The sequence below is a fragment of the Musca autumnalis genome, unplaced genomic scaffold (genome assembly GCF_047663935.1).
Source record: "Musca autumnalis isolate F117 unplaced genomic scaffold, ASM4766393v1 scaffold_4, whole genome shotgun sequence".
NCBI lineage: Eukaryota > Metazoa > Arthropoda > Insecta > Diptera > Muscidae > Musca > Musca autumnalis.
The window spans coordinates 244,291,444-244,311,924 of NW_027411977.1; the positions used below are offsets into that span (position 1 = coordinate 244,291,444).

General features: G+C 36.3%; 2 protein-coding genes across 5 annotated transcripts in view; both read right to left on the reverse strand.

Annotated features, from left to right (window-relative positions):
- Positions 1–8,891, reverse strand: part of nrm (neuromusculin) — an 898,245-nt gene extending 889,354 nt beyond the window's left edge. For all 4 annotated transcript variants that reach the window (XM_073984409.1, XM_073984420.1, XM_073984398.1 and 1 more), the window contains exon 1: positions 8,091–8,891. The gene's annotated coding sequence lies outside the window, so the exon portion shown is untranslated. The remainder of the gene's footprint in view (positions 1–8,090) is intronic.
- An 8,722-nt stretch (positions 8,892–17,613) lies between these two features.
- LOC141402250 (uncharacterized) lies at positions 17,614–18,501 on the reverse strand. Its single transcript, XM_073983144.1, has one exon. The coding sequence runs from the start codon at positions 18,349–18,351 to the stop codon at positions 17,749–17,751; it is 603 nt and encodes a 200-aa protein (XP_073839245.1). The 5' UTR covers positions 18,352–18,501; the 3' UTR covers positions 17,614–17,748.
- Positions 18,502–20,481: the final 1,980 nt, after the last annotated feature.

Sequence of the window (20,481 nt, forward strand, 5' to 3'; positions counted from 1 at the left end):
AGTGTCGATGCTTTTAAAGCAAATAAAAATAAGTCAACATACCAACATGACACCATACACAACTACTTCCGGAATAAGCTTTTCACGGATCAACATTTCTTTTAGAAATATACTAAAATTATTACTTATTCTTCGTCATCCTTGCCTTGAAACTGAACAAAAATATTCAAATTCGCACTCTCGCAATCAAGCTATTTTAATATATCTACTTCGATTACTTCAAAACTATGTCGTATAGAAAAATCGAGGGACTTATCCAAAAATATCCACACACTCCGTATTAATTTAAAGATGAAAATCATTTGCCTAAAGTATGTAAAGTTTCACGAAATTTAAAATCATCGAATTCAGCAAATGAAGTCGAGATAATTGTCATTAAAATAAAAGTTTCACAATAATAAAATTTTGATCATCATCACCTGCACATTTGATATTGATATAAAGCTCACCTTGTCTATTTTCATTATCATGCTTTTCCTTAGAGCACGTTGAACAGAAGCAGATATATCAGTCATGGATGTAAAATTCCACAAATTGGAAATTGGGATAGCTGTGTGTCTTCGTCTATATATTATTTGAGTACGTTTAGTAAAGCAACTGGGGCCGTTTTAGACTTCAGAAGGTGTACTTGGCCAACGTCGTTTCACCACCTACGCCAACCTGCTTCTCATAAGATTAAAACGATGACTATTATCCCACAGAAGTTGTTTCGATATTATGTGACCCACCACACAATTTTTTGAAGGATTTGCATAGCCACTACAATGAACTGGTAAAAAACGTCAATTGCAAAATAATTGTGGCCTGTAAATCATTTGGCTCCCATACAAAGTACTATGAAAATAAAATTATCGTTAAGCAACCATCATACATTTTTTAGAAATCGTTTCAGCCACAACATTGAAATGCTAAATTTTTTCATTGGTTGGACCATAAATGCGGCCTTTAGAAACGTTTCGTGAAAATTCACCTTTGGTCCCATACAAATTACTCAGGTGGCACGGGTTAACGTTTACCGCTCTCTGTAAAAATTCATATATAAATTTTTTTAATCAAATGGAAAAACTTTAGGAGTAAGAGTTCAAAAAAAAAAAAACAAGTAAGAACGGCGTTATGTTCGGCTAGGCCGAACTTGTTATACCCTCCACCATGTGTTGTATTGAAGTAAAATGGGACAATAAGTGTATTTTCGTTTATGAACAAGATTTACTACCAAATTTCTGCAAGTTCGGTAAAACAATATGGGTAACCTTCAAAATACCGAAATTCGGGAGGTACCGTTCCATGAGGGCTACGCTTCTATGGGGGATATAGGAACCCGCGGACCTATACTGATAATTCTTTTTGGAATATTTTGTAGCCCCATGGAAGACTAAATATCAAATTTAAGTCTTTCGGTGGGATATTGACGTCACAACATTCAGAATTACGAAATTCGGGAGGTACCGTTCTATGGAGGCTATATCGAAAAGTGGACTTACACCGTCGAATTTCAGTCAGACAGGATTTTGCCTCCAACGAAGACTAAGTCCCAAATGTCAGCCATTTCGGTGTGATAATGAGTCTAAAACCTTCAAAATACCGAAAATCGGGTTCTATCGGGGCTATATGAAGGGTTGAACCTATACCGACAAATTTCATATGGAACGTTTAATACCCAAATGAAGACCAAACACCAAATTTCAACCATTTCGGTGGAATATTCAGGCCACAACCTTCAAAATACCGGATATAAGGAAGTACCGTACTATGGTGGCTATACCGACAAATAAAGACCAAATACCAAATTTAAGCCATTTCAGTGGAATATTTAGGCCACCACCTTCAAAATACCGGAATTGGCGAGGTATCATTCTATAGGGGCTATACTAAGGGCGTGGATCTATACCGACAAATTAAGGGGAAAGTTGTGTACCCCCAGCGAAGACTTAATACCAAATTTCAGCCATTTCGGTGGAATATTGAAGCCACAAGCTTCAAAATACCGGAAATAGGGAGGTGCCGTTCTATGGGGGCTATATGAAGGTGTGGACCTATACCGACAAATTTGTGTGGGAAAGTTTTATACAACCAGCGAACACTAAATACCAAATTTCAGCCATTTCGGTGTGATAGTGAGTTTAAAACCATCAAAATACCGAAAATCTGGTGGTACCGTTCTATGGGGGATATATCAAAACGTGGACCGATATAGCCCATTTGCATTCTAGGAGTAATAGAAACTTGTATACCAAATTACAAAGCTCTACCTTAAAAATTGCGAGCTGTACCTTGATTTCAACAGACGGACATGGTTATATCGACTTAGAATTTTACCTTGATCAGGAATATATATACATTATAGGGTATCCGATGAACATTTCGATGTGTTACAAACAGAATGACAAATTTAATTATACCTTCCATATTATGGTGGATGGTATAAAAAAATTGGGGAACGGCCTATTGTACATGCATCGTCAAAATGGAATGACTGCAACATGGTATTTTGGATTCTGTTCACAGTTAGATTTTTGCTTTTTCTGTGAATAACGGAGCATTGCCCTATACAAAGCCTAGGCGGCTGGATCCTATGAAACATAAAGTGGCTAAGTCAGAATTTGAATATTTGCAGGCCCTCTGACTCGAGCGTAGCTTCTGCTCTGCATCTATTCCCCAAAAAGGACCCAGATGATTGACGACCTTGTGGAGGTTTCAGGCAATTAAACGCTGTTACAGTCCCTGACGATTCAAGTATGAACATGAAGGAAAAACGACTGTTTTCCAAGTTGGATTTAGTTCGATTAGATCCCAATGGCGCCAGAAGATGTGCACAAGACAGCGATTACCTCCCCCTTCGGTATGTTTGATTTTGTCCCAATGACCTTTGGCCTGAGGATCTCATCTCAAATCTTTCAGCGTTTTATTAACGAGGTCTGGACTTCGTATTTGTTTATATTGACGACGTATTGGTTTTTAGGGAAAATGAAGAGGAGCATTAAAGACACCTTAATGCGGTATTTACCAGGCTACAAGAATATGGATTGAACATTAAACCAGGAAAATGTACATTCGGGGCAACAAATGTTGATTTTCTGGGACATTATATTTCAGACGAAGGAATTAGACCACCAGATGATAAAGTCTACGCTATACGAGAATTTGAGAAACCAAATACATTAAAGCTAATGCAAAAAATCATGGGTATGGTCAATTATTATCATAGGTATATTCCCGGATATCTGGCCCTATACATGATATGATGGTGGTTAATTGAGGATCAGACTCGAAGCTGCATGTTTTTAATAAAATTAAAAAACTCGCATTTGTCAGCTCCTTTTTTAACAGATTCAGAATGGGGTTTCAATAAATATGGATAGCATGAAAAAATCGTTTGCATGCGGACTCTAGATATGATACATATTAAAAACTTTTCAAAATTTTCGTCAAAAAACGTATTTTACACCCAAATTTATATATGAACACATATCTTGATACATTATACAAATAACACCTAAATGTGAACATACAAATTTATTTGAAGGAAAGTGTCCTACCTAACCTAGGCTAACAGGAAATGCTTCGTTACAGATAATTTTATTAGAAAATTATACATATTAGCAACAGAAATACTGAACACATTGACCTTTATTGAAATATGATTGCAGACAAGTTTCCTGCTCGTTAAAGTTCAATAACTTAAGATTCATCCAACTTGTTTGGAAAAGTAACTTAAAGCGGACGAAACCCTAAGAAACTGCGAATTCAAAATTAAATTACACAAATGCACAATCAAGGTTTTTTTGAAATTAATTGACATTTAAAGTTAGAAAATACAATAATCATCAGGATAAAATATTTATAAAAAATGTTCTGATTTTAATAAAGATAGGAAGTGTATGGAGGTGCGCTATATCCGATCTGGATTTAATATTTTTATACCGATTAGATACCGCGGCCTCTAGCCATTAACTACGGGCCTTAAAGCACGTTTATTGCTGGTGTCTCTGGCATTTTTGCAAACTTTCGGCATCTTAATCTCGACAAGTGTAATCTTTCCGAAGAAAAACAATATTATGTTGTAATCGAGGTTAGAAGGACAAAATGCAATTACAGAGTAGAGAGTAGCCTTACAATGAGTCTGAAACCAAAATGTTTGGCATTTGTAGGGGAAAGCGGAACCTAAGTATTCTACTGATAAATCTATCAACATAAACGGGTATAAGCCCAACCCTCCTTGTTTGTTTTTTAATTCACGGGCCATTATCAGTGTAGTATAGAAATACCCAAGAAAAAGTAAAAAGTATCGGCCGGCCTTGCCGACAAAGATATACCCTCAGCCAATGTGAATTGAATCTTTCACCTACGAACAGATTGAATGTATCAAGGATCTTTTCATTTTGTGGCCCTTTTTGGTCATTTTAACTTGCCGACAAAAATTTGTATTAGGATTACATTTCAAAAGTGTTGCGGAGGAGGCACTTGAAGTAATGGATCGACATAGTCCCTTATGGAAGTGGATCTTATTTTGGGAGTCATTGTCATTTCAGTGGGTCATCGTATAACTTTTGGACCATAAAATCGCTGTTAACAGGACCGCAAGAACAGCATCGGTATACATTTCCAAGAGATCTTCGAACAGACCCTAAACTGGACTTATGCTGGGTTTATATTATAGCTTTTTGCAGGGTTAACCTTCTTTATTAGGATTTATTTGACGTATACCCAATGGAAAGAACACTTGAAACCCAGTGGGTTTGTCAAATCCGGTTATATGTATATAAACGTACTATTAGACACAAATGTTGAACTTTTTTTGGGGGAGGTACCCTAAGGGAGGACCGATATGGAATATTTTAGAAGTTAAACTAAATTTGGAAAAAATATTAGTAGCTCTAAAGATTGGACCATTTTAGTGACAATATTTTAATATTGGTGTAAGGTACGGAAGTTGTGGACAGGCACTGCCCATCATCGAACTGAAACTAAGTGAGGACAAAATATGACGAAGGCCAAATTTTGGACCAAATCGGTTGATCAGTTTGAAAGTTATAGTGTTCTGCCATAGGGGTTTTTTTTACACTCTTCGGGCTGTTTTCTCAAGAAGTATGGACTTGCTCCTGAAAAAAAACTTTTACCGTTGTAATTGACATAGCGAATGCGTGTTGCTTCGGCAAAAATCAAAGTGATTCGAGAGCAGGTCTTTAATTGAACTTATCCGAAATTGTGTGTGGGAGGTACCGAAAGGAGGGGACAAATATAATCCATATTCGAACCTGATCTATATCTGGTAGATATATTAGGATGTGTAAAGTAAGGACCAAATCGGTCACTCCCTTTAAGATTTATGGTGCGCACAATATTTCCGAACAATTTTTTTAAATTTGTGGTGGAGATACCTAAAGTAGTGAACCGATATGGCTTATCTTCGAATTTAAACTACGTTTGGACAAAATATAACGAAGGCCAAATTTTGGACAGAATCGGCAGTTCAGTTCGAGAGTTATCGTGCGCTCCAACCACTACACACGGTGTCAAAGGGGTTTTTTCAACTTTCAGGCTATATTCTCAGAAAGTATGGGCTTACCCTTAAGAAACTTGTATCGTCGTATTGAGTCTATTTTGAATTTTCATCAACGTTTGGTAGAAGTTTCACGAGGTACATAGTGTGAACCAAATCGGTAACTCCCTTCAAGAGTTATCGTGCGCACCAATTTTCCGAACATCTTCCTTCTTTTGTGGGGAAGGTACCGGAAGGAGTGGACTGATATTACCCGAACTTAAACTAAGTTTGAACAAAATATTACGGAATCAAGCTTTGGTCCAAATCGGTTGATCCGTTCGAGAGTTGTCGTGCGCTCCAACCACTACACACGGTGTCAAAGGGGTTTTTTTGAACATTTCAGGCTATTTTCTCAGGAATTATGGACTTGCCCCTGATGAAACTTGTACTGTCGTATGGGGGCATTGAATACAAGTTGTTACATCAAAAATCAAAGCAATTCGAGAGCAGGTCCGAAGTTTTGTGTGGGAGGTACAGGAAGGAGTGGACCGATATAACCCATCTTCGAAATTAAACTAAGTTTGGACAAAATATTATGAAAACCAAATTTGGGACCGAATCGGTTGATACGTTCGAGAGTTATCGTGAGCTCCAGACAGACGGGCGGACATGGCTAAATCAACCCCAAATTTTCTGAAACGAATTTCCAAACATACATGAGCCTAAAACTTTTGTTTCGCTGAGGCACATTTTCCCCGTATGAAAGTGCATATACCCTCATTAACATAAATGCTGAGGGTATAAAAAACACGACACCACTTTATACGGCTGCCAATGCGTTTTTAAAATTAAAGGCCATTATCCTGAAAATAATAGGCATCCATCAAGACAAAAATTATTTTAATGTATAATTATTTTAACTGTAAAAGTCTCCAATTATTTAGGCTACTTTTTCGTCCGAAAATATAGTCATGTCACTCTTTATGTCTTCAGAGTCGCTACTTGTGTATCACCATTGTTTTGTCTCTTCTAATCAATTTTGAGTTACTACTCTTTTGTGGAACAGGTGCGATATGCGAAATTAATTGTTGTACTACGAAGAAATTTAAGCCATTTTTCTTTTGTTAAAAAATTAATTTCCTAAATAAAGATATCTGTCTTAGGACCATTATTATATGTGTTTTTTTACTATCTGATGGATTTGAAAACGCAAAATAAACCAATTTGGAGGCATTAAAAATATAATTTTTATATTGAAAGTTAATGCCAAGAAGCTCCTTCTTGAAATTTAAGCATCACTTCTAACTTTAAGTTGAGCGGAACGCTCTAAATCTGTTCGGTAAATCCAAAATATAACAAAAGAAGACTTGTAATAATGGGGGTTAAGTAATGAACTTCAGTAATAATTTCACAGCTATTCAAGAATAGTCCCTTAACTAATCCAAAGAGGTATAAACTATTGAAGGGAGATTAACAGAAAGTGTATGTGGATAAAGCCCAACTTCGTACCTGAAGAAACATTACAATTGGAAAATCAGTTACATGGGACTATAATAAATCGTGGATCTATTTAGAAAATATTTGGTATTCACAGAAATACCGCACATTTGATGGCAAAATTTAAATAAAATACTGTAGCTAATGCTTCCATATAAATGTATTAATTTATTTTTTCAATTTTAAAAATTCATCTCAAGCAGTTAAAACAATTGAATCACTTAATAATTGATTTTAACCACCTTAAGAGGGCGTGTTAAAATATTGGGGTATAAAGAGTTCAAAAGGAATATGCAAAATAGTAATTCGTAACCATTCCAATTTCAACATATACTCAATAAAAATTTCAAAAATCCTTGAAAGTATTGAATCCTCTATCTTGAATTTGAAAGAATTGCACCCTTTAAAGGCTTCAATTCACCGTTGAATACAAATTTGTAATTTCAATCCACATTCCTAAAAATTTCTAGCTTATTTTCCCAAACCCCATGAAAGTATTGAATCCCACCTTTGGGTTCAAAAGACTTCATCGGGAAAATGCAAAAGATTGGTAATTGTCTGAATAGTACTTCCTAATCATTTAAATTTTATCTTATTTTCGATAAAAATATCTAGGCTTTCTTCAAAAATCGAATGCTATTCACATAAGTTATTCTTTGGTTGCCATGAAATTCTCAAGATCTATCCATTAGTTGAAAAAAGTGTATCCAGGAATTATAACATAAACATGATTTAATTCTCTTAAACTAAAAATCTGGTACAAGAAAAATCTCCTATCCTAATTCAACCTTAAATATAATTTCGATTCAATCCTTTTGCCGAATTTTTCCTATCAATAAGGCAATCGAGTTCACAACCTAATGAAATCAAATCAGAAACATCCACAATCCAGCAATCCGAAAGAGAATCATCATGAAATTCTTCATAATTTTCCATGTGCAACGATTTACGCCCTAAAAAGCAAACCTACACATTACATCCACACATACACACGTCTGTAAGACAAGTAAAACACTTAATTTGTAGCATAATTTTAGGCCTTAATTAAAATCTATGTATGTACATTTCTCCACATCCATAACACAACAAAAAGAAACAAACACACACATACACTTTTCCTTTACATTTCCTTTGGTTGCTAGCATGCACAGCACGGAGGTTCCTTTTCTATTTGCTGTAAATATCTGTATCTCTCACTAAGCGATGGCGAATTACACGATTAACAAGTCAATGACAAGCCAGCCTTTTGGAAGAGATTTTTTTGCCTTCAAATCAATAGATTTTTGTTTGTCACACAATAGAATTATTTGGTTTCACACTTTTTTCTTTTCTTTAATTTAAAACGCGGCGCAAAGAAATTTATTACACTTTGGTGTATTTTTTTGGTAGTCGTGTTGTTATTGTTGTACTCGAAACGAAATTGTGTTTGTATGCCATAAAAACAGCAGCATCAATGCCATGGCAGGCAAGAAAGACATCCCATCTATAGCTCTATAGCCAGCCGACGATGAAGAACCCGTTGTACGTACCCCGTCACAGCAGCAAATGCTCTATTTTTGTTGTTCGCGTATCTCTGTATTCGGTAAATTGTGTTTCGCATCAAACGGTAATTTTCATTTTTATTAATCAACTAAATATTTTGTTTATTTGTATTGGCCCGTAATGTTGCTGCTGGTCATTACTTGGTCGGCATTGTTAAATTAAAACGAAGCAACGAAACAAACAAAAAATTTGCCTAACAAATTTATTCTTTTTTTCACACTTTTCGTTTAAAATTCGCCCTAAAAACTGAAATTGTGCTGCTGCTACGGCCTGCTAATATTGTTGTGGATTTTTTACTCGCGTGCGAAAAATATCAACGTTACGCATATGAACGGTTGTTGTTAACGGTTTTAATGTTCGTTTGCAACTGAATTTGGAGGAAAGATTTTTGCAATACTTCCAAGACCAAAAAGTTTTGCTGCAAGTGTTGTTATGGGTGCACACCGGCAGGGAGAGGGAGGGGAGCCTACAACACGAGACTTCGCATTTGTGTATGAAGTGAGAAAAATCAGTCAGAGGAACACAGTGGCATTTTAGTCGGTTCCAACCGATTGTTGTTGCCAAAACAACAACACACCAGCAGCTAGAGAGATTCGTGGCAATTCACGTTGTTGGTTAAAATCAACAACATCACAACGATGCCAACATTAACACAGAAAACTGCCACGCAAATATCAGGAAATTTTATTGATTGTAATTTAATTCAATCCGCTTTAATTTCAACTGTAACACATTTGTTATTTTTCTCCAAAAGGAGTAACATTCAACTCTTTGCCTCAATTGCACATGGTTCCGGTCTTTTTGTCATTTACTACTCTTTCTCTCTCACTGCATCCGCTAGAAATTGTTTCCCATTTTTCTAGGAGTATACTACCGCTATTTTGTTTCATTTCCATTGGAACCCAAACTTAAAGTGAGAGAGAGCGAAAGAGAGAGAGAGAGTAAACAGGATAGGAATGAGAGTGCATCGTTGTTTTCTAACTGCAAAAGTTTTGGAATATGAGCTTTTGACAAAAGCTTATTTGTCACTAAATAGGGAATTACAGTTTACATCCGTTGTTATGGAATTTTAAAGAAATGAATACAAAAGTAAGGGATTTTTTGTCTATAACACTGTACAACACAAAAAATAATTACAAGATAATTCGGCCAGATTATGAAAGAGGACCGAAAAAAAGAAGACACGTGTATCGACGTTTTGAAAGTTCAAATCGGGAAGTAACCTAAATAGGCGTTGGAAGTGCGGCCCATTTCTACAGGTTTTGAAATATTCGACATCAGATTCCTTGGAATCCTTGCATTTTAGGTATAAAATGTATTTGGCAATATTACTGACAACAATGCGGGGTATCTTTTTATGAAAAAAATTAACCCTCATGCGAGTCACTAAAGTGGTCTTTTTGTCCCTACTACTACTTATAATTAAAAATAAAGGCTGTGAGTGTCCATTGCCAACAAATATTGGGCAAAAATATTGTATTAGGGCCTTGGAATATGATGAAAATTGATGCTTAGAGCTCCAAAAAATATTCTTATGAAGAAATCAATAGAAACAATTTACAAAGTCAAAATTGTATGCTGAATTGGGTTCAATATTTTCAAGACTACAACAAAAGTACAAAGAAGTCACATTTGATAGCTTAATAAGTCCGAAACAGAAGAAATATGGTAAAGACAAGTAAAAAAGTATCAGTCGGCTTTGCCGACAGAGATATACCCTCAGCCTGTGTATATTGAAACAATTTTTTTTTTCCAAAAAACGCATGTATTTAGGGAGTTTTAAACATTTTGGGCGTTTGAACTGACAAAAATGTTGATTAGGATTTAATATCAAAAGTTTTGTGGAGGATACTAAAAAGAATGGATCTCGAGCCACTACATATGGTACCATAGGGGTTTTTTAGAACTTCAGGGATGTTTGCTCAAGAAGTATGAACTTGCCCCTGAAACAACTTTTACCATCGCAATTGAGGCAGCAATGCAAGTTGCTTCAACAAAAATCAAAGTGATTCGAAAGCAGGTTTTAAAGTGAACATGTATCCGAAATTTTGAGTGGGGGGTACCGGATGGAGTGGACAAATATTGTCCATATTTGAACCTGATCTATATCTGGTAGATATATTAGGATGTGTAAAGTATGGATCAATTCGGCCACTCTCTTCAAGAGTTATCGTACGCACAATTTTTCCGAACATTTTTGAACTTTTGTGGGGGAGGTACCTGAAGGAGTGGACCGATATGGCTTATCTTCGAACTTAAACTATGTTTGGACAAAATATTACTAAGGCCAAACTTTGGACCGAATCGGCAGACCTGTTCGAGAGTTATTTTGCCCTCCAACCTCCTCACACGGTGTCATAGGGGTTTTTTTGCAACTTTCAGGCTGTTTTCTCAGGAAGTATGGAGTTGCCCCTGATGAAACGTATACCGTCGTATGGAGGGCAGTGAATACAAGTTGCTAAAGCAAAAATCAAAGCGATTCGAGAGATGTTCCTAAACTGAACTTTTCCAAAATTTTGTGTGGGAGGTACCCGACGGAGTGGACCGATTGAGTCCATATTAAAACCTGATCTAAGTCTGGTACACGCTCCACGATGGGCAAAATATAGACCAAATCGGTTACACCCTTCAAGAGTTATCGTGCGTACAAATTTTCCGAACATTTTCGAACTTTTGTGGGGGAGGTACCGGAAGGAGTGGACCGATATAGCTCATCTTCGAACTTAAACTAAGTTTGGACAAAATATTACGAAAGCCAAAATTTGAACCGAATCGGTTCATCCCTTCGAGAGTTATCGTGCGCTCCAGCCAGCCAGACAGACGGACGGACATTGCTCAATCGACTCCAAATTGTCTGAAACACATTTCGTCCAAACATACTTGGGGTCTAAAACCGTTATTTCGATGAGGCACATTTTGCCCGTATGAAAGTGTATATACCCTTCATAGCCTAAAGGCTGAGGGTATAATAACTCAAATTTCTGCCTTTTCAATTCAATTATTGATATTTTGACCGAGGAAAATGAATGCAAATCGATGGGTTCCACCCAGTTTCGTTGGCTGTGGACATCTACAGGTCCCAAAAATAAAGAAAACCCAATCGCCAAACGCTTTATGTCAGCATCAATGCCTTGAAATTTCAAACGATCCCTAGACGTTTGATGTGCACAAACAACTCAGCGATAGGGACACCCAGACGTTAATTTTATCGGAAAAAAGTACTTAATTTGGATGGTTTTGATGTTTACACGACTTTTACTCATGGTTTATGAACTGAAAAATTATTTCTGATCCATTATTACACAAGAAAAAGCACCTTTGTTCCTGTGCATTTCACGTTGCGCAATATCTTATAAATCAAAGCCCTTGATGTTGTCATGAAGGGTTCAGCGGTGGGAGTTTTGATATTTTTCGGAGCTGTAGATATCCACAGCCAACGAAACTGCGTGGAACCCATCGATTTTCATCCATTTTCCTCGGATAAAATATCAAAATCAATATCAATCATTGAATTTTAAAGGTCGAAATTTGAGTTATATCTACCATATTTCTTCTGTTTCGGATTTAATAAGCTATCAAATGTGACTTCTTTGTACTTTTGTTGTAGTCTTGAAAATATTGAACCTAATTCAGTACACAATTTTGAATTTGTAAATTGTTTCTATCGATTTCTTAATGAGAATATTTTTTGAAAGCATCGATTTTCATCATATTCCAAGGCCCTAGTACAATTTTTTGCCCAATATTTGTTGGCAATGGACAATCACGGCCTTTATTTTTAATTATAAGTAGTTTTTTGTAAAAGTTTTCCACATCTTACAACGGATTTGTGCAAATTCTTATGGTGGTTCTATCCTGGTGAACCATTAAAACATGCCAATATTTTGCCATTTTTTCGTAAAGCGAGTAAAAAGTACCGTTATAACGCATATGTGAAATATGTTAGGCAATGAAAATATCGGCTACTATATACTCTACATGTCCACCAAAATATAATTTTCAATTCCTTTTCCATCGTGAGATATAACGGTATTTGTAGTCAAAATTGGTTGGTTCTATTCAGATGAACCGGAGTGTACATCAAGTTTGCCAACAAAACACCCATATATTTTTTTTGAATAAATTTGTTTTGTTCCTTTTTTGAGTTGATGCATGAAAGTAACATGAAATTTAGTTCTGGACGAAAGGTGTTAAAAAAAGAAATATTGTACACAAAATTTCACTGTAAGTCCCAGAACAAACTAGATATCTAAGTAGAATACTTTGTTAAGAAAACGACGTTACAAATTAGATATTATGGTAGAAATTATTTGTTAAACTTTTAGACTCTTAATTAAAATATATTCCATACTGAGTCAAAATCTCCTAAAATGCTTCACTTTTTGGGGATTGTGCCAAATCAAATTTCATTATGAGTCTCTGAACAAAAGAAATTTGTAGCTATAATATTTAACATCTCCAGAAGCTTTCGCTTTTTATATATGATTTAGGACCATATTCTACCGTTTTTATTCACATTTTTGTTATCTGCCGTCACAAAATATGTTTTATTGATGTTTTTTCATAATAAATTCTTTCAGAAGATTATGTGCGCTCGATACAAACTGTTTTTGAAATATCTATGATGAATATATATAGGGAAAATATTGATAACCTAGATCGGACTTTGAAAAATTACGTATTTTAGTACTATAAACTAAAATAACGTCATCAGGATAAGTCATAGGTGTATGTGGAAATGCGGGGATAGTCTACGGATATTGTCCAGTGAATATATATCTAACATACGGGTCCATGATTTTGGCATGGCCCTAAATACTATAATGCTGGCAGCTACTCCTGCTCTGACAAAATTGAAATTCTGAAAGAATTAATTATGAAAAAAACATCAATAAAATATATTTTGTGACCTCAGATAACCAAAATGTGAATAAAAACGGTAAAATATGGTCCTAAATCATATATAAAAAGCGAAAGCTTTTGGAGATGTTAAATATTATAGCTACAAATTTCTTTTGTTCAGATATTCATAATGAAATTTGATTTGGAACATTTCTTCTTTTGACACAATCCCCAAAAAGTGAAGCATTTTAGGAGATTTTGACTCAGTATGGAATAAATTTTAATTAAGTGTCTAAAAGTTTAACAAATAATTTCTACCTTTATGGTCCTCTCTTGGTCAAGACCTAAGTTGAAGTTTTTGCTTGCCTCAAGTATCAGTGGCCGTTAATGTGGGATTACAATAGCAACAATAATACCTACATATGTATGTATATGTAGGTACTAAAATGTCCAATATGTATATACCCTTGCAAATCGTATTATTTCTCTTAAACATAAACCAATCTCGAAAATTGGCTATATCCGACAACTCTTTTCGGTACTTCACAATAGTTCAAAAAATTAAAAATTTTCGCTTAACTGCAGTTGAAGGACTGCTTGAGGATCGTTTTGATATTTTCACCGAAAGTACTCCTTGTGGTCCTGTTTACAGCGACAATGTTTTTCTTGGCCAAGTCTAAAGCTCTAGCACGATAACTATCGAAAGGGATGACTTCCAATTCAGATCCATTTAGATAGGGTCTATCAGTGGAAAATTAGGCCCACTCTTTAATATATATGCTGGGAACTTCTATAAATTGTTTGTAATCTTCGAAAAGTTTTTTTTTAAATAAGGGTTCTGTTTGATTCACCACTACTGTTATTGAGTTTTTTGCACACTCATATGCTAAATACCCTCAGCATATGACGGAAAATAGCTGTTTTTTTTTTAATATTTAACTCTAAATGTAAACTGCGTTCCGCAGGAAAGTTTTTCCTCCATTTAGGTGAGATATTTTTGCAAATGATGTCGTATCGCCTGGGACGGTGGTGCTATTGGAAAATATTAAGATTTTTGCAGACCCCGAACAGATCCAATATATTAAAAATACTTACTTCACTTGTCATGCCTCCATTTGAGTTTTAAGGTGATTTCTTTAAGATGCTGTTTGTCTGTTTACCTTAAGGATATAACCTAATTTCGCGCCCAGTTTCCAAAAGATCGTACATAGAATTTCACATTTTGAGAAAATCCATTCTGACTATCCTTCGAGTTCATATGGAATTTTATCAAGTTGGTCGTTTTTGAAAAAAATAGGTTGGTTATGGAATATTGATTTTCTTCTTCTCTCGCATGCTTCATAATAAAGAAATCGTTTCTTATGCTCCATATATTCGCTTTTTGTTGTGATTGTGCTTACACCATCGTTATGAAAGCTTCAATACGACATTTTCTGGATAAATTCGATTGGATCTAATACCCTAGACAGACGGCAGCGTTAATTTGCATTAACTGCCTTAGTTCAAATTAATTCGTGCATTATCCACATTCTTAATGCACAAAATCAAAGGAAATTTAAACTGTATTTAGCAATTTCAATATGGCAATGCTGTTGAAAATCAATTGCCTTTTGTCAAATTTCCATGTTTAAGAAAATAAAAACAGCTGTTTTATAAATGCAGAAACTATCAGGGTGAAAAATTAATTCAAATTAGGACATTTTTACCCCCGGTTTTTGTAACTTATTTTTGTTCGTTTGTCTATATTCGTAATAATTTAGGCATTCATAGCTCATCCCCCAGATGACATACACATCTAATTTTTCGTATACCCGTTCCATATATCGTTAAGGATTCCTCATTTAAAAATCAGCGCTCTACATTTGCGCTAAAGCGAGTAAATTGATCTACAAAATTTGACAATTCGTGTGAGAAGAATAAAATTGTTTACAAAAACTGGGGGTTAATGCAAATTAACTCTGCCGTCTGTCTAGGGTATAATATTTTATCATGATGACCATTAAAGTTGATGTGATATTAACATTAAAATGAAAATTATCTTCCAATATTTGAACATCAAACGAATGGATTAAATTTATGGAAATAAAAGAAAAAAAGCTTCTGACAAATAAATACAAATTTAAAAAGTTACAGGGCATTCGGCGCAAAACAAGCCTCGTCGCCTGGCTTTCTCCCTCTGCATCATTTCTGACACAATAAAAATAAAAGAATAAAAAAGGTCGAGTCAATTTCGAACTATCATGTCAGAAATGAAGCTGAGCAAGAAAGCCAGACTTCTAACGTAGCGAGGCCATAATTGTCCAGTATCAATATTTGACTAGTCCCGTATTAAACACTTTGATTTTAATTGTCAATTCCATAGTCTAGGCTTACATTAAGCAATTTCGCTTGTTTCAATGGTCAGATTAGGGGGAAGAAGGCAAGGAACACACCCATACACCAAGATACAGACAATTGTCCCCAGGATAATGAAGTAAAGTAAATCTCTTTCTATACGTCCAATAAATCCTCATAAAGGAGATTAACCTGACAAAAAACTTTAAGTTTACACCCAAGCCCTATAGAAGGTCGGCTATTCAGAGTTCTGTTAACAAATTTTGACAACAAACATAATAGATTTTACATTATTGTGATTTAAGTTTCTTTGTATTTTAAATCACAATAATGTTTATGACAGCAAACATAACAATGAGCTGGGCTTAGTGTCCAACTGTATGTGTTTACACCACAAGAACTTCAAGTCCTGATACAAATATGTTATTTTTCCCAACAAATCCCACATTAATTCTTTGACTTTAACTGCCAACCGTGGGGGCCACCGTGGTGCAATGGTTAGCACGTCCGCCTTGCACTCAGAAGGTCTGCGGTTCGAATCACAGGCCAAGAAACATCAAATTTTCAACGGTGGCAAAATTCCCCCTCAGTAATGCTGGCGACATTTCCTGAGTATTTAAGCCATGAAAAACTTCTCAACAAGTGGTGTCGTAAGACACGCCGTTCGGACTCGGCAATAAAAAGTAGGTCCCATATCATTGAGCCAATATGAATCGGCGTGCACTCATTGATATGAGAGAAGTCTCCCTTGTCCCATCTGGGATGTTTGTGGAACAATTATTATTATAACTGCCAACCAAATTTGAAATACCTGACCTCTACTCTACCCTTTTTGTGCATTTATTTACTTGTGAGAGAATATTAACTGTTTTAGTTCTTGCATTAGTTCACTTCCATTGCGTTTCACATTCCAATTAGAAACCCTACCTCAATCCTATTGGAATTCAGCAGAGCTTCCAATTCAACACGTTGGACAATGTGTTGTTTTCCTTTCCATCAACATTCCAATACAATAGACAGCTCTGTGCTCTAATTTTGTTCTGAGAAAACTTACAATAAGAACAACAACAGCGAGGAAGAGGAACACAATTCATATCACATTGACACTTAAACGGTTAACCGTCTAAACGTTAAAATTTTTAAACGTGTCAAAATTTGCTTGGTGTCTTAGATGAAATACCCCACACCAGAGTAATTTTCTTAACAGAAATCAATGCCGTTAATAAAATAGAGCAAAGGAATTCGCGTGGGAATAAGAGAGAAATTACCTTTACAACATTAGATGAGAGAGTGTTTTAGCTGAGAGGAGATACGAAGAAGAAATTTTTCTTGGAACGAACAATTTGTTTTTGTTTGTATACAAAGAAAAACAAATGAACGAGCGAGCAAGCCAAACCACGACGAACGAACCTACCTTAACATAATTAATGCCGGCCGGGTGATTTCTGTGCGTGTTGTTTGTTGTGTTGTTGGGAGCGCGCCAACAAATTCATGACACCAACAAAGAGCAGCGTTGCAAGGGGGATTGTTGGAATCCGAAGAAAACAATAACAATACGAATGAAGAGAGCAAAACAAATGAAATGTAATTTCTTATTATAAATTCTTATAAGCGATGGTGTTATTGTGAATGATTTCATTCAGAGGGGAAGTTAAGCCAACAGTAAGAAGTGCGAAATTCAAGTGGAAAACTTGAGAAAGAAAAAAATGAATTAGAATTGGTTTGTATGACCACATATTAGGTCGGCTTGATAACTTTTCCGGCAACAATTTCTCAGTAAGTCCATATTTATTGTCAGTTTGAAGGAGAGACAGGTGAGGCATATGGTAACCCTTTGCCTCTCAACACCCTCCCACATCGACAAACTGACAATTGCCACAAGGAAAATTGCCTAACGTAAATATGGACTAACTTCATTTTAACTTCAATTTTTATTTAAATTCTATTAAAATTTATTTTCAAAAAACTTTCTTAGCAAACTTGATAAAAATTGTTTCTCTAATAGACCCTTTAGATTTCATAGATGGCGTTCCACATTTAACATCTTTCGCTTATTTCCCCTTAATAGACTCCTTAGATTTAGTGGAGGGCGTTCCACTTTTCACATCCTTCAACGACTGAGCCGATTGGGCCTCACCCTCTTTGGGTGGACACTTTTTCAACTGTTCCAATTCCCATTCGGGGTCATTACGATATTCTGTGATGAGACAATCACTCTCTTCTTGCAAATCTGCTATTAGACCCCGCACACGACAAATCATCTGGGATTGTTTCGCTTCAATGTTGCCCATTTTCTGATTATCCCTTTCAATGCGTGGCAACTCCTCCGGCTTACATTGACTAAATGCATCAACCTCTTCGAAAGCAATACGCTCTAAATCTCTCAACAGCTTTTCACGTTCCATAGGTTGAGCTTGCATCAGCTGCCGCAAACGAAATTGCAAGCGGGCAAATTGTGTTGTTAAACTTAGGAATGCCGATTGCAATTGTTCATAGTTGCATTCTAGGTTGCGAACATATTCAATTTGTTGGACATTATTCACTGAAGGATACCAAATGTACGAGTTGGAATTACTTTTATATTGTTTGGAGCAAAGCGACTCGGAGGAGGGGGCACTCGATTTGTTATCAGCGGCTTTCTTTGTGGCGGGCATTGTTGAAGATAGATTTTAACGGTATGAAGGTGGTAAAGAGCGAAATCTTAAGGATTGGTTTTTAAATTTTCTTTTTTTCACAAAGAATTTTGAATTTTGATTTTATTCATGGCACAATTGTGTCATGATTTTATTGAAAGTTTAAATTAGAGTTGCCTTATTTATATTTACTTTGAATTTTGAAAAGTAGTCGATTTTATTGAAATTTAAAAATATTTTTTAGAATAGTTTTGTTTATGGATTGAGTTTCTCATAAAAGGCTTTGTGATGCATCAAACATAGGCCCTACAGAACATACGTAAACTCCTAGGCTTCACAGACCGAACACAGGCGTTAACCCTCGAAGGGAGAAACCGGTTTGATCCAAACGTTGTACATAGTATTATTTCTTACAGACTCGAATCATGTACGATTATCGGACCACTCTTTCGGGTACCTCCCACAAAAGGTTAGGAAATAGTGAAGTTTAAGGTCTCGTCTGGTGTCGTTTTAGTCTAGTTACGACGGCACAGTCTTTTTCGGGTCAAGTCCATTCTTTCCCCAAAAACCCAAAAAACCCTATAGACGTTGTATTGTGTTTACTTTACTTACTTAGGCCCGAGACTGAGGGTATATCTCTATCGGCACAGCTGACTGATAATTTCTATCCTGTTACTACCAAAATTGCCACATGTAGATGACGATTGGGAGAAAAAACCTGAAGTAAAGAATGGTTATCTCCTGAATTCCTGATCCTGGTACCTGAACTTCACAAAAAACTAATGAAGGATGTGAAAAGAAGGGCATGAAACAAATGAAGTTTCATCTATACAATGGCAAGAAAGTCACAATAGCGGTCCCTTCAACATCGCTATTCTAGACGAATTCATGGAATATTACCAAAACAAAGGCATAAACCAACAACTCGAGGATATAGAATACGCAGACGACATCGTCTTTTTGCTAAAAAAAGTACGGACTTGGAATTAAAGCCGGCAAGACCAAAACTATGGTTATATGACTGACTAATCCAAAGACGTTAGCAAGTTATTTTAATCAACAATTTGTCGAGCACCCCGACACCCCACGACATGGCGAAGAGTACTGCGTCGCAGGAGGAACCTTTAGAATTTACATCTGGATGATGTTGTAAAATGGTATCAGGATATCGTCCATTTGGGGACAAAATAGGGGATTGTGAACTTCGAATTAACGCCGACAAGACTAAGTCTATGATCCGAAGACGTGCGCAATTTATTTTAACCGACAATTTTTCGACCACCCCTTAAATGACAGGGCGAAGAGTACTGCGTCGCAGGTGGGACCATAACAATTTACAATTGATGATGTTGTAAATACCATCAGGAACTCTAAATCATCCAAAGACTTACGCCCTGGCGGTATCTGGTAATGCTGAAACAAGTGGACGTTAGTCTATAGTTCTCAACCTGTCGTTAGCCACCCGCATCGTGCCCGAAGTCTGGAATCTAGCCAGTGTGGTCCCGCTACTGAAGCCGCAAGGGCAAGGATGCTAATAAAGGTGAATTTTAGAAGCCAATGTGGTGGTTGTCTCCCGTTGCAAGGACTCTGGAGGCTTTACTACTCCCCAGCATCAGAAATGGCTTTCCAGCATGGGTACCATAAGCAGTACAGCGCTACACGTCATCTCCACACATATTAGCCGAAAACTCAACCAGAACAAGTCGTGCGATAGGACAGTGTTGGTGGCATTCGAAAGCCTTCATTACTGATCTTAGCTACGGATACCTTCCCTGATGTCATTTGTGAATGTCTAAACTATTGCTCGATCGTACCATTTTTTTCCGCACAGGGAATATGCAAATATCCGCTACTAAATGTGCGGTCACTCCTTTCACCACATGGACTGCGGAGATGGTCACAGAATTGAATGTCCTGGTCGATGGTAGCAGAATTCCGACCACTAACTACCCCAAGATTGTAGGGTAATAGCCAAAAAAATTTTAAAAAAAACCCATCGGCACCAACAAAATGACTGCTAATTACTTACGATTTGAATATCTGATTTGGCCGAAACATCATAAAATAACCTTGTTGGAAGGTCCACATCGGACAGCACCTTCGTGCATGTCCCTCAGGAAAGTCCATAATTATACCCTCCGCCACAATATG

Bases quoted from the DNA above. Each gene is read 5' to 3' on its own strand.
- LOC141402250 (XM_073983144.1), bottom strand. From the start codon at position 18,351: ATGCCCGCCACAAAGAAAGCCGCTGATAACAAATCGAGTGCCCCCTCC.